Genomic DNA, 12,683 nt, shown 5'->3' on the forward strand with positions numbered 1-12,683 from the left:
ACTGTGTCAAAACACATGAATGTGTCAAAACTGAGAAAAGGTTCTCAGCAAAAAAAAGCAACTTACCAGCCAGAAATTAATGATTAATAAGAGGGTTAATGCTCTAAAGTCAGACACCACCCTGACAGTGTGACCACACCTTTCGTTCATTCAAAGATGCAGTATGCAAATCTTTCAATTACATTTCAAAATATAACCACTATTTTTTTTGTAAATGTATTTATCTGGGAGATAGTTCACCTATTTCATGTTGGTAAGGCCATAGCAAATATTAGCAGATGTAACAGGAGTTGGCAGCAGAGAATCAAAATAGGTAAAAATGTGCAAATACTATAAAAAAAATTTATAAAATGTAACAGCCTATATATATATATATATATATATAAGTCAAACAAAATATTGATTGAAATGAGTTATAGAGCGCTAAAGGAGGGAGTAGGAGGACCTGTCAGATGGTCTTTATTTGGAGGTGGATGTGGTTTCTCTCACATTTCCTCCATGTAAATCTCATTTACTGACTGCGTACCTCTTTGTAGGCAGCAGGTTTGAGCACAGGACATTTAGGGTGAAGACATGTGTCTGACTCACTACATACGTGTATTCAGGATCTCCCATCAAAGTACAAAGCAAGTCATGTTGCTTTTGTGTAATTACTAGTAGTACTGGGTCCTTTTAATTTACATGCAATTAGTTTAGGTGATGAAGTTAGCAGTAAAAAATTATGGTTTTATGTTACAAGTCAGCTGTCGGTTTGATGTCATTATTATGGAGGTAAACCGAGGACAAGGAGACTCCAAAGACTTGTATTTTTCCTTTTATGTTGCCTCTGAGTTTATGTGCTTCCTTACCATCAGATAAACATGGGTATCCTTCCCCCTCACACACAACCACATGCAGAAACCATTAATAATGAGTGTAGACTGTAGAGGCGGGATGGGAGGGGCTCACAAAGATAAAAGGATGTTTATCTGGGGCTCTTGCATAGAACATTGTGTCAGGACCAGGCAGCAAGTCACAGGGAAAAAACCCACAAACCCTAATGCTTTGTTATCATTATTTAAGACACTCAAAGTGGAACATTATAATGCTAAACCTGTTACTAACAGACGACAAATATATAGTTTTATCAGAAGGTTTTACTGTTGCCTTGTCAACTTTTAAGAGGCTAATGCAATTAGCAAAATCTTTCCATACTGAAAACAAAAAAAAAGAAAGTACAACAATTTTGTCAGCTCTTAATTGGTAGGAATATTAATACTGTGTGTGATCCGCTGTTAGACAAGTCAGTACTGAAGCTCCTCTCCCTTCAAACGGGCAAGCAACAGCAGCGATAAATGTTTCTCATTTAGTTGGATAAACTCAAATACACATTTTGTTCAAGTATTCACAATTCTTGTCTGAGAACTGACTATATTTTGATGTCTTGTAGCATAGTGATTATGTATTATAGGCTGGAAAACACAATATTTTGCTGAGTGTCGCACCCTCATATTCCCAGTAATTTTTCCAATAACTGCCTATTCCCTCAATGCAAATTAAGTTACATACAGTCAGTGGAAAATGGTAGGAATAATGAGCTCGTGTCTTTAATTATCAGGAACATTTTGAATGAAACACTGAAAAATCCTTCCAATACTCTTTAAAACAATTCTCTCCTCACAGTTTGAGCAGAAACGTGTACAGAAGGAAACTATTTTTTCACTTTTCAGACTCGGAGGGCAACACATTGAAACTGGCAGTGAGGCAGGCAAGATGTTGGCACACAGGTTCTGAACTAAATCTTGCACTTCTCAAGTTTTGGGTTTGTCTGCTGGGACAGACGTATGAGGCAGCATGTTCATCGTCTACAGACTGTCTGTTCACACTGGGCTGTCTCTTGGCAAAAAGAATAATGTCGAGGAACTGGAAGGAGCGCAAACCATCCTGCTATGCAATAAGACATTAGTTGGACGAGTGTTTTGATATGTTTAAATATGGAGAGCAGGAGTGATTCTCAAATGTTTTTTTATAAAAGCTTGGGCAGCCAATTCAGCATTGTCTTTATCATATTTATCCTTAATTGCTCTCTGTTTATGTTTGGTAAATTCTTCCTCCGATTAGAAGACGATCGTCCACAAACAGCTAATCATGCGAAACCTACCAGCCAGGTTTTCCTTTTGGCTGTTGTTATGTGAGTGAACCAGTCCCCCCAGGAAATATTGATATTGTGATTGCAATAATTAACTAATTAACAATTATTGAACAAGTGTAAAGATTAAACAAAGATTTATTGCAAACTTGCAATAGCCTGCAATTTTGCTAAATTCCTGTGATTATTCCGCAAAAAATTTCCTCAACAGAAGCTCTGCTGAAAGTTTACAGCACAGTAATACTTTCAAAGTAGTCTCCCTACTAAACATGATGTGCACGGAACAGGAGAAAGGTATAGCCCCAATGAGTAACCGGTAAAAGTTTCACCATTTCATCATGATCAGTTCCCGAGTTACACACATTTAGTGTGTTGAGAAGCATGCTCATTATCAAAGGACCCCAAAAAAAACACACAAAAAACTTGAAATTTGTTCCAACTACTGCAATTTCCCCACCAAAAAAAAAATAAAATCACTTGAAACTCTGCAAATTACATCACAATTTATAAAAAAGCAGCTGCAAAATCAAACATTTTTGATCGCAAGAGTACGGAAAAAAACTGGAATCCTAGAAGGATTGAAATAAACCTCGCGTGTGTCACAGATCTACACTATAAAAGACAAAAAACAGTAATGTTGCAGTGTGGTACATTACACTCACACCATTCCTCGACCACTATTTTCCACTCAGACTGACAAGGAAATGGATATATTTACCTAATTATCTCTTTTTTTTTCAGTCTCTTTTAGAAATAGAAGCTTGACACTAAAGTCTGCTCTTTTTGTCTTCCGTGGCTTTTTTTTCCCCCTGCCCACCCCCCTCCTCTTTCTCTACTTTACATACTCTACTCCTTCCTCTATCCTCTGTTATCCCTCCTCCGCTTTGATTTTGCTACCCACAGGAACTTCCGGAAGCATCTTCGGATGGTGGGCAGCAGAAGGATGAAAGCACAAAGTGAGTCAGATGTGTGTGTGTGTGTGTGTGTGTGTGTGTGTGTGTGTGTGTGTGTGTGTGTGTGTGTGTGTGTGTGTGTGTGTGTGTGTGTGTGTGTGTGTGTGTGTGTGTGTGTGTGTGTGTGTGTGTGTTTATATGTGTGTGTTTATATGTGTGCGTGTGTGTGTTTATATGTGTGCGTGTTTGTATGTGTGTGTGTGTGTGGTTGATACGTTTGCTCAAATTGACTGTAATGTTGTTCACCCCGCCATCATCTGTGTTTGTTTTTGTTTTTTTCAGTTTTCTGGTGTGTTCCTGCATGCGTGTGGCACCAAGCACTGCTGCTTTGCTGGGATTTTGTTAAACGCCCTATTGTCTTTCCTTATAGGATTATATATTCATCGGTGGGTGTTTGATAAGCCAACGATATGAGTCTTTGCATGTGTGTGCAGTATATATGAGCGTGTCCGACGTACAGTAGGTGGTCTTTTACTGTTGTATCGCTTTGAATATTTGTATGTTTGATTGGTTGTAAAGTTTGAAGAACAAGACGTTACATACATTTGTAAATGAAACAAGCAACATAATGATTGGCAATGATTGGAAGGGTTTGTGTGTGCTTGTGCAAATATGTATTTAAGTGTCACTGAGGCAAAAGATAAAGGTAGACAGGTTATTGTTTGCAGCTAAAATCATGGAATTTGTGAAGTTTTTGTTGAAGCCATTACTACCTGATCCAGTAGTTCAGAATGGGAATGTATGTAAAAGTGTCTTATGATTACATCTGGTTTACAAAACAAATATTTTGTGATGTCAGTAAATACATTTTTCTGTCTCTTTCATTAAAAAAAATAACAGAAGCTGTTTTTTAAAAATGAGAACCAGGCTCCAGACAGTGGGACTTTTTTTTTTTTTTTAACCTAACAACCCAATTTACACACATACACAACACCAACTCCCCAAATTTGCACATTGGCAGATTTTGGTACTGAATATTCAAAGAGTAATGAATCTCTGCACAGCTTTGGGAAAGACGGCTTTCTCCTCATGGTCACATAATCTCATGGAATGACAAATAAATGTCAGGAAACTGTAATGATATAAAATTAAACGGGGCCAAATCCAGCCTGACAAAAATAAAGACATAATGTGGTTCTGACTATTAAAAAAAATAATAATTTAAAAATTACAAAAAATCAAAGCTTTCAAAGATCACAGTGTTTGTGATCATAAAATAGAAAAACTTGTTGAAATGGTTACAATAGTTCTTTCTGAGTGGAAACCCTGTGATGTCCATATCACAAAAAAATCCTTTTGATCAGGAGAAGACATTAAAAAGTTGCCCTCGTGAACGCTTCAGCTATAAATGAAAAGAAATTTGTACTTGAAAAGAACAAGTTGGTATCAGCGGCAAAAATGTAAAGTAAGAGTTAGCGAGGATCCATGAGGCCAAAAACTACGCAGCCTTGAGGGACACTGTTGATTAACCGTGTCAAACACTTTCAAGTAGTCTAAAAATATTCGAAGAGCACAGTGATTACTGTTCAAAGCAGAGCTGATTTTATCAGAGTAGCTGAGAGAATCTGTGAAACAAGAAGTCTTTCTAAATTCATACTGATGATTATTCAAACAGGACGGAGCGGCGGGAGGACTGTTTGTGTATATGTGTGTTTGTTCGTTTGGCGGTTTGTACTTCACATGTAGGCAGCTTGTGCGTTTTTTGCAGAGGAGGGATGGCCTTGTATGTACACTCTATTTGTGCACTTGCATCCGCCTTTGCGCTCCGATGTGTTTTAGGGTGGTGAGTGTGAGCAGAGGAGACAGCCGGTTTTGCAGGCTTGTGTGTGTGTGTGTGTGTGTGTGTGTGTGTGTGTGTGTGTGTGTGTGTGTGTGTGTGTGTGTGTGTGTGTGTGTGTGTGTGTGTGTGTGTGTGTGTGTGTGTGTGTGTGTGTGCGTGTGTGTGTGTGACTATCTCTCCCCGCCTGCAATAGCATTCGCTGAGCGTAGATCGAAGAGTTTCAGCCGTTCCTGGAGTGATCCCACCCCTGTCAAGACTGACTCTCCTCATGAACCCAGAGACAGTGAGTGAACGCAGACTCTCACATGTACACGCATAAAGACACACAAACACAGCCACAGACGCTGACACAGTTTCTAACAGACAAAAGTGGAGGCTTTCGGTATGAGGTAAGAAAATCGTATTTACACACAAATTTGGATGGGAGTGGAGAGTACATAGATATTCATGAGCGCAGAACAAGCATGCAAACACAATCTTATGGAAGTAATGAAGCTTTTAAGCCTGCAAGAGGAATTCTATTAGTGCAACCAGTGGAGTGTTTAGCATGATATCTTTTGTCAGTTTGTATTTCTAGCGTGTACACTGACACCGAGAGAGGGAAAAGTAAAAACTGACCTGGAGCCGACGCCGATTTAATTTAAATAATCATCTTGCCAGATTCAAATGTGCCCTGTTACACGTGTCACAAACTCACAAGCGTTTACAATATGACAAAAAAAACAGCAGTGAAAACTGTGCAGACATGTTTTGAACAATGTACTGTGTGTGCATTCATAAATTACCCACGTGTCCCTTTGTGGCTTCACATTCTGACTGTCAGATTGATTACAGCTTGGGTTGGCTTCGTGCTCGCTTGCTACTTTTTAAAATTAATACATTTCCAAACACATGTGGCTCATAAGGAGCTTAAAACCACTTAGCAGCTTTTGTCTGCTATGAAATAAGATCTGGTAATTAACACTTTGACATATGAGCATCATTGCAGCTGCAATGAGGCTAAATCATTTGTAGCATTGAATGAAGGTCAGTCAGTCAAAAAAGAGGTGTCATATTTACAAATTATTATTATTCTAAACTTCATGTGAACTAATAAAAACCTCAAAATGGGAGAAACGTCTACTAAACTTTTATGCACAATTTTGAATGTAGGCCTGAGTAATTGAATATTTCTTTCTTTCTTTCTTTCTTTCTTTCTTTCTTTCGTGATACTGATATTTTCACTGCAGTTAATATTAACTTATAAAAGGATTAGATAAGAAAACTTCTTCCTAGATCCAAGACTGGAAGCCAACCTAATGTGAATCCCTCACCTCTTTTCAGTGGTGACTTATTTACTTCAAAGTTAAAGCCTCTTTTCATGGAGCATGTCATTTTGTACAAACAAGACTTGTGATATGACAGTTCAGTCTGTGCTTTAGATCTCCTTCCGCCAAGGTGACATTTTGTCATCTCAGTTTTACGGCTCAGTTCCTGGTTTCTGCAGACCAAAGCTGACTAACACGCGCAGAAACAATATGCACGCCACACAAATTACATGATCACACGTACAAACTGACCGTCTCTGCTGTCGACTCTGACCCTGTCCATCTGTCTCCTTATGACCGTTGGTCATTCTTCAACTTTATGATGCTCTCTCTTTCTGTGAGTATGTCTTCCAAAATGGAGTGTGTCTCCGAGTCCAAGTGTGTTAGCTGGTACAAATGTTGCTGCGAGGACGTGTGCGTCTCAGTGTCTCTATAAAGCTTTTAATATGTGAATAAACACACACTGTTTGCATGCTGTTTGTCTGTGTTGATGTCTGAGTTTGTGGTTTTATGTTTTTCTCCACCTCCATCAATGTTTCGGTCTGTCAGAGTGTGATGAAGGATAAATGAATTGTTGATGACAGTCTAATGGTGTGGTTGACATCCTCGTTCCTCCTCTTCCCTGGGGTGAAAGTTATTACTCTCTGGTATTGAACCTCTGCAGGTTCTCTGGTGACATTAAACGTCAATTTTCCATTTCATTCCTCTTTTTTCATATTCTTCTTCTTCAACTCTCCTTTTCAAACAGCTACAGTATACATATTGATATCCACGGTTTTTGAAACCAATATTAACCAAAATTAGAAATTTTGTAGTTTTAAGAGAAAATCTTATAATGGCATTCGATACAACAAGAATAAAACTAGACACCTAATACAAACATTTCGATAATAATCCCTTTAATTTGAAAATAATTATGATTGTGTGGGCCAAATTAAAGATGACAAATCAATGTGTCAATGCTCTCTGGTGGACAAACTACAAAATGGAAACACAGTTTCCCTAAATAACCTAAATCACTTCTTTTTTTTTTGCATTTGAGTGCTACTTTCATATAGTTGCTGTTTCCTGCTCCATCGGTCATGTTCCTATGTCACTACCATCATTAAGCGCTCCATCTTTTTTTTTTTCCCCCTCAGCACTCACCTCTCTTCACTCCCTGGCCACGTCCTTCCCTCTACATATACGTACTTCCACCTCTACATACACCCTATCATTTCAAAACGTTTTCCTCACGGGTGTCCTATAATCTGTTCTAGGCGGAGAAATGCAAGCCTCCTGTGGCACCCTGGATGAAGGAGGCCTGGATGACACTGTAGACTGGGAAGAGGAACGAGAGATGGAGCGGCTGGCTTGTGAGGGAGATGACTTTGTACCTCCCAAAATCATGGTAAGAGATCAGCATTGTAATGATCTAAAAATGATTTAATCCAATGGGAATATATTTAATGTATCATTGGATGAGGAGTCATCAGGGAACCTGCAATATGATAGTTAAAAATGATACAAAAACAATAAAAAAAAAACAAGGAAGATCTCCTTAGATTTTATCTGTACAGGTCCTGATTGATGTCACAGTAAATCTCTGCTGGTGTATCTTTCTTGGTGTATTGTTTTTATGATTATAATTTAATGTGTTCACACTCAAAGACAAAAGGAAGTGAATGCAGGTGAACTACAATAATAACATTAAATGTCAAAATTATCAAAGAAAAAAACAGATTCATTTGTTTTTTTCCCCCTCTTTAGTAAATGAGGCATTAAAATAGCTTTTTAAAATATAGTTATTTTAGTATATACTGATGGGAGGTCTCGGCTAAAATAACCCTTCTCTTTGGACTGCAATATGATTTGCGGGTGCAGTACCTGATACGTATCTGACCTCTTTCACTGAATATTATAGAGCTGTATATTCTCTTCCCTTTCCCCCACTTTGTTCCATTTTCTTCCATCTTCCACATTTTCCTACCCTTATATCCAACAAATCTAACCTCTCTAACTGTTTCTGCTCCACCTGAAGCTGATCTCCTCTAAAGTCCCAAAGGCGGAGTATGTTCCCACCATAATCCGCAGAGATGACCCTTCCATCATTCCCATCCTCTATGTGAGTCGATCACAGTGACACACAGACATGCTGCACAGACAGGATGACAAGGATACATCAAGCTTACAAACCTTTTCTTTTTAAAAAGCTGTTTTCTAATAAAGATGGTTTTCGTCACTGTATTTAATAAAATGTTTGGTGGCCATGTCTTTTTTTTCTCAGGACCATGAACATGCAACTTTTGATGATATTTTGGGTGAGTGTTTCTGTGGATTATGTTTGTAATGTCTTTTTTTTAACCTGGTTTTATAAGAACTTTGTTATTTCTAAAGAAGAATTTACAGTCAATGGTCCCTGGAGTTTAATTACCAACAGAAAAATGAACTCCGTGCGGTAAAAAGCTCACAGAGCAACTGAACGGATGCCAGTGGAAATATTTACACACACAGAATTTAGATTTCTTCCACTGATCTGTTGTATTTCACTGTGACACTTCCTGCTGCCTCAACTACACACTGTCGAGTTCAATTTAAATTACACCAACTGGTGTCTCTGCTATCTTTTATTACACCTGTACTTGAACTCCCCCTCCAGAGATTTCCTTTGTGTTCACCTTGCTCCTCTCTCTCAGTACATCGTTACTTGCCTCTTTCATTTTCCTTTCTCCTTCCCTCTCCCGATCCCGGTCGTTCACATTAATCCCACCCTTTTTTTTTTTCTTTCTGTCTCTTAGAGGAAATAGACAAGAAGCTCACCGCTTACAGGAGAGGAAGCAAGTTTTGGAGGATGCTCATCTTTTGTCAGGTAAGGAACAAGTACGAGCCATAGGAAAAAAAGTCATTTCTGTATTCCTCGAAGAGTTGTATGTTTTACTGGTTAACCCTCACGGCCCTGCTGTACTGTACATGTGATGCAAATGATGTCAAATAGAAAAGGTATGATATCAGCCCTGGAAATTATGAAGAGAGGAAATGGGGATGTATGTGGTTTTATGTGTGCATGCAGAGTGACATTTCTTTATATTGTTTTATTCTATTGTGTGTCTATTAGGGAGGTCCTGGTCATCTGTATTTACTGAAGAATAAAGTGGCAACCTTTGCTAAAGTGGAAAAAGAGGAGGACATGAGCCAGTAAGCAACAGCTAGATTTCTGGATCCTTTTAATGAATATTAATGCCGCCTATTTACTTTCTTTGTCTCATAAAGCAGACATATAATGATACGTAATGGGAAACGAGACTGAGAATTAGCGGAAACTTAGACAACTAACATAGTGACTTCTGGGAGCAGTGCACGTGAAAAAATAAATACCTTGGCTGGATTTTCTTTGAGGCTTTTATACTATCAACAATTAAAACAAAGGCTGAATAATAACAAATTCAAAAGCATGTGCTCATACCAAATAAATGTCAATTTCATTTCAAAGATGGGGTTAAAGCATTACATCATGCTTTCAAAGGATCACAGTTCCTCAAAACAAAGTTGTAAATGCTCTTGGCTCTATTTACAGGATATCAGGACTCTTTTTGTGAATGCTTTCCCACTTGATTAAATGAAAGATGTTCCACTGTGGCCATACAACGCTCCCGCTACATTTTGTTAGTCATTTATAAGCGATGTCTACAACTATTCACATGATGCATCTCCCATGGTGGACTATGTTTGAATAGGTGAAGTTTTCCTATTTCAGAGATGCAAACACAATTGGCTAATCTTCAGTTAGAAGTATATTCTGTTAAAACCACTGTTTCAGTAAATCAATACAAAAAAAGTGACATGTGCTTGACCCATATCTATCTCTTAAAATACTAAATTTGATGTAACCTAAACGGTTTTAATTGCTTGATGTGTTGTAACGAGACAAGGTCCATTTATTTTAGAATATATTCTGGTAAGAAAAAGTTGGCCCATGTAACTGTAGCCTTTGTCTTTGTTCAGATTCTGGAAGAGACTCAGTCGCTTTATGAGTAAATTGAATCCAGAGCCAAACCTGATCCACATTATGGGATGTTATGTCCTCGGCAACCCCAATGGAGAGAAGGTATTCAGACACTAATGCACAACATATGTACTCGCACACACAAAAAAGAACTTAACTCACCATTTCCCTGACTACTTATTGGCAGGTTTCACCAGAATGAAAAAGCATTAGAGCTCAATTTCAAGCCATCTAAAAGCATCTGTCACACCAGCACTAATTATTTAAACACTTTTTTTTTTTTTTAAACAAGAAATTTAATACAAGTCCATGGATTTGCTGCTACAAGTATTCTCTTGCAGAGGTGAGGTAAATGCAAGCAAGTCTTCCTACCAAGTCTTCTTGCATTTAAGTTGTCTGTTGAAAACTTGAAAACAAAAGTCAACGCTGACTTAATTTAACTTGCGTACATAATGCAACATTATATAACTGATGTATTTATTCAAATCCAAACCATGGTCCTTTTTTAAACCTTACCAAGTAGTTTTGGTTCCTAAACCTGACCAAACCGCAACCATTTTGCAATTTTAACGTGTTTATTATTGTTATCAAGACGAAAAAGGTCAAGTGGGAGTCATATACTTTTATTTTGTCGTTAGGGTGTGGGACCATCTTGTTTCAATAGAGGGTGCAAAAAAAACACTCATGTTAAGAGTCATTAGAAATATACCTGTATTCTGTCATTGAGGTATGATGTTATGGAGCCACACAAACTGATTTCATAACTTAGGAAGCCAAAGGTTTATAGAGCCATCTGCTTTCATGTTTATGCTCGTCGTGTCAGTCGCTGTCTGTCTGATAATCAGCATGCTATCATCCTGGCTTTAATGGTTTCTCTCTGTCTTTTCATCCACCTGTGTGACCATTACCTCATTCTGCGTAATGGATAATACCAATAGTGAGACTCACAGCCACATACACACACACACACACACACCAAAAACAATCAACACACATGAACAAGCTGGCACTCACATACAGTATGCAGAAACAGACACACACCATAGCCAGCAGCGTTTGTCTGACCTAACTGTCTGTTTCAGTCATGTCTGCCAACAAATGCTTTGTTACATGAAGTGGATCTCTCCCGGGTTGATGGACAGCCTGCACAACAGACTGCACATCAGTGATATCTCCGCCCCGACAGACAAACACAAACACACGCATTTATTTCAGGATTGTGTGGCTCCAAAACAACTAAATTGGTGTGTTTCTCTTTTTTTCAAGGGTTTGGCTTTAGTTCCTGAGCCTAAAGTGACATTTTTAAATGAGGGACTTGTCTACTGTAGTTCTCAATAACATCACAGTTAGAAAATAGAATTGATAAATGCTGCCGAGAACTATGCAGAAGACGCGCATAAATTTTTTTCTACTGTGAAATCATTAGTGCTTTTCATTTTGGGCAACAATGAACCTCTTCTAAATTGCAAGACTATATTGCAAAAAATATGTCGACACCTTTTATGCATTACACTTCATGCTGCCATAACAGCCTGCACTCTTCTGGGAAGGCTTCCCATGGGAAATTGGAACCTGGCTTGACGGCAGGATTTACTCACCCCAAAATATTAGTGATGTTGGGTGCTGATGTTGGCTGATAGGGAGATAGATTCCATTCATGCTGCAGGTGTTGATTGGAGTCAGGACAAGGCTTCTGTGCAGGCTAATCAAGCTTTTTGTGCCTCAGGTCAGATATTGTAACACACTCACTAATGTTCAGTATGTTCATATACTGCATTTGAATATGTGCAGTTATGGGCTCCTAAATTCATATATATATCTATATGTATATATAGATATATATATGAATAAGATATACATGACCCCACAACCATGTTAAAGAAGGTTCACTTCAATGGGCAGGTAAATTAAACCACCTTGTCCCTGTTTGAGAAATAAATCCTAATGGCTATTTTTTTTTTTTTTAATTAATTAAAAAAAACCCACAATAAATCTTAAAGGACTCTTACTTGTAAGCACAACAAAAGCTGAATTTGTCATGTTAATTCTCTCTCTAATTGCCTTGTTCTGGGCCATATTTATTGTAATGCATGGACTATGCTGTCATCACTGTTCAATTTCAGAGGAGGTGAGCTCTTATATTTGAAATGCAAATAAAAAATGTTTAGTTGTTTTGGAGGAATGAAAACAAAGGCTGCTGATGGAGAACAGTAGGTGAGCAGGTCAGACGCCGTGTGACCCAGTTTTCCAACGATGTCAACCATCCAGAGACTCTCAGCCTTGTTTTGGTTTTGTCAGCACAAAATCTGCAGCTGTCTTGTAATGCCTTGGCAGCAACAGCCACCGAGAGCTTGTAAGAAGCCACCCAGGACAGACAGGAAACCACCTCGACAAACAACACATTATCTAAGATTTGTTATTTGCCTCCAGCTCTTTCTACACCACAGACAAGCCACATTGCCTCCATCTCCCCAAACGTTCCCACCTCCACATCTGACATCCAGCCGTTGTCTTTTATCTTTTTCAAAGGACC

At 38.4% G+C, this 12,683-nt stretch overlaps 1 protein-coding gene across 1 annotated transcript in view; it reads left to right on the forward strand.

The window, feature by feature from the left end:
- nsmfa (NMDA receptor synaptonuclear signaling and neuronal migration factor a) overlaps positions 1-12,683 on the forward strand; it is a 38,706-nt gene that overhangs the window by 21,031 nt on the left and 4,992 nt on the right. Inside the window, 8 exon segments of the mRNA XM_069703652.1 lie at positions 3,032-3,084; positions 5,055-5,144; positions 7,428-7,558; positions 8,189-8,272; positions 8,435-8,468; positions 8,946-9,016; positions 9,263-9,342; positions 10,150-10,252. Of these exon segments, the coding sequence (XP_069559753.1) occupies positions 3,032-3,084; positions 5,055-5,144; positions 7,428-7,558; positions 8,189-8,272; positions 8,435-8,468; positions 8,946-9,016; positions 9,263-9,342; positions 10,150-10,252 (646 nt within the window).

This window comes from Brachyistius frenatus, unplaced genomic scaffold (genome assembly GCF_029030835.1).
Source record: "Brachyistius frenatus isolate BFR_SWC_R1_liver_20210118 unplaced genomic scaffold, ASM2903083v1 Contig_3, whole genome shotgun sequence".
Lineage (NCBI taxonomy): Eukaryota > Metazoa > Chordata > Actinopteri > Embiotocidae > Brachyistius > Brachyistius frenatus.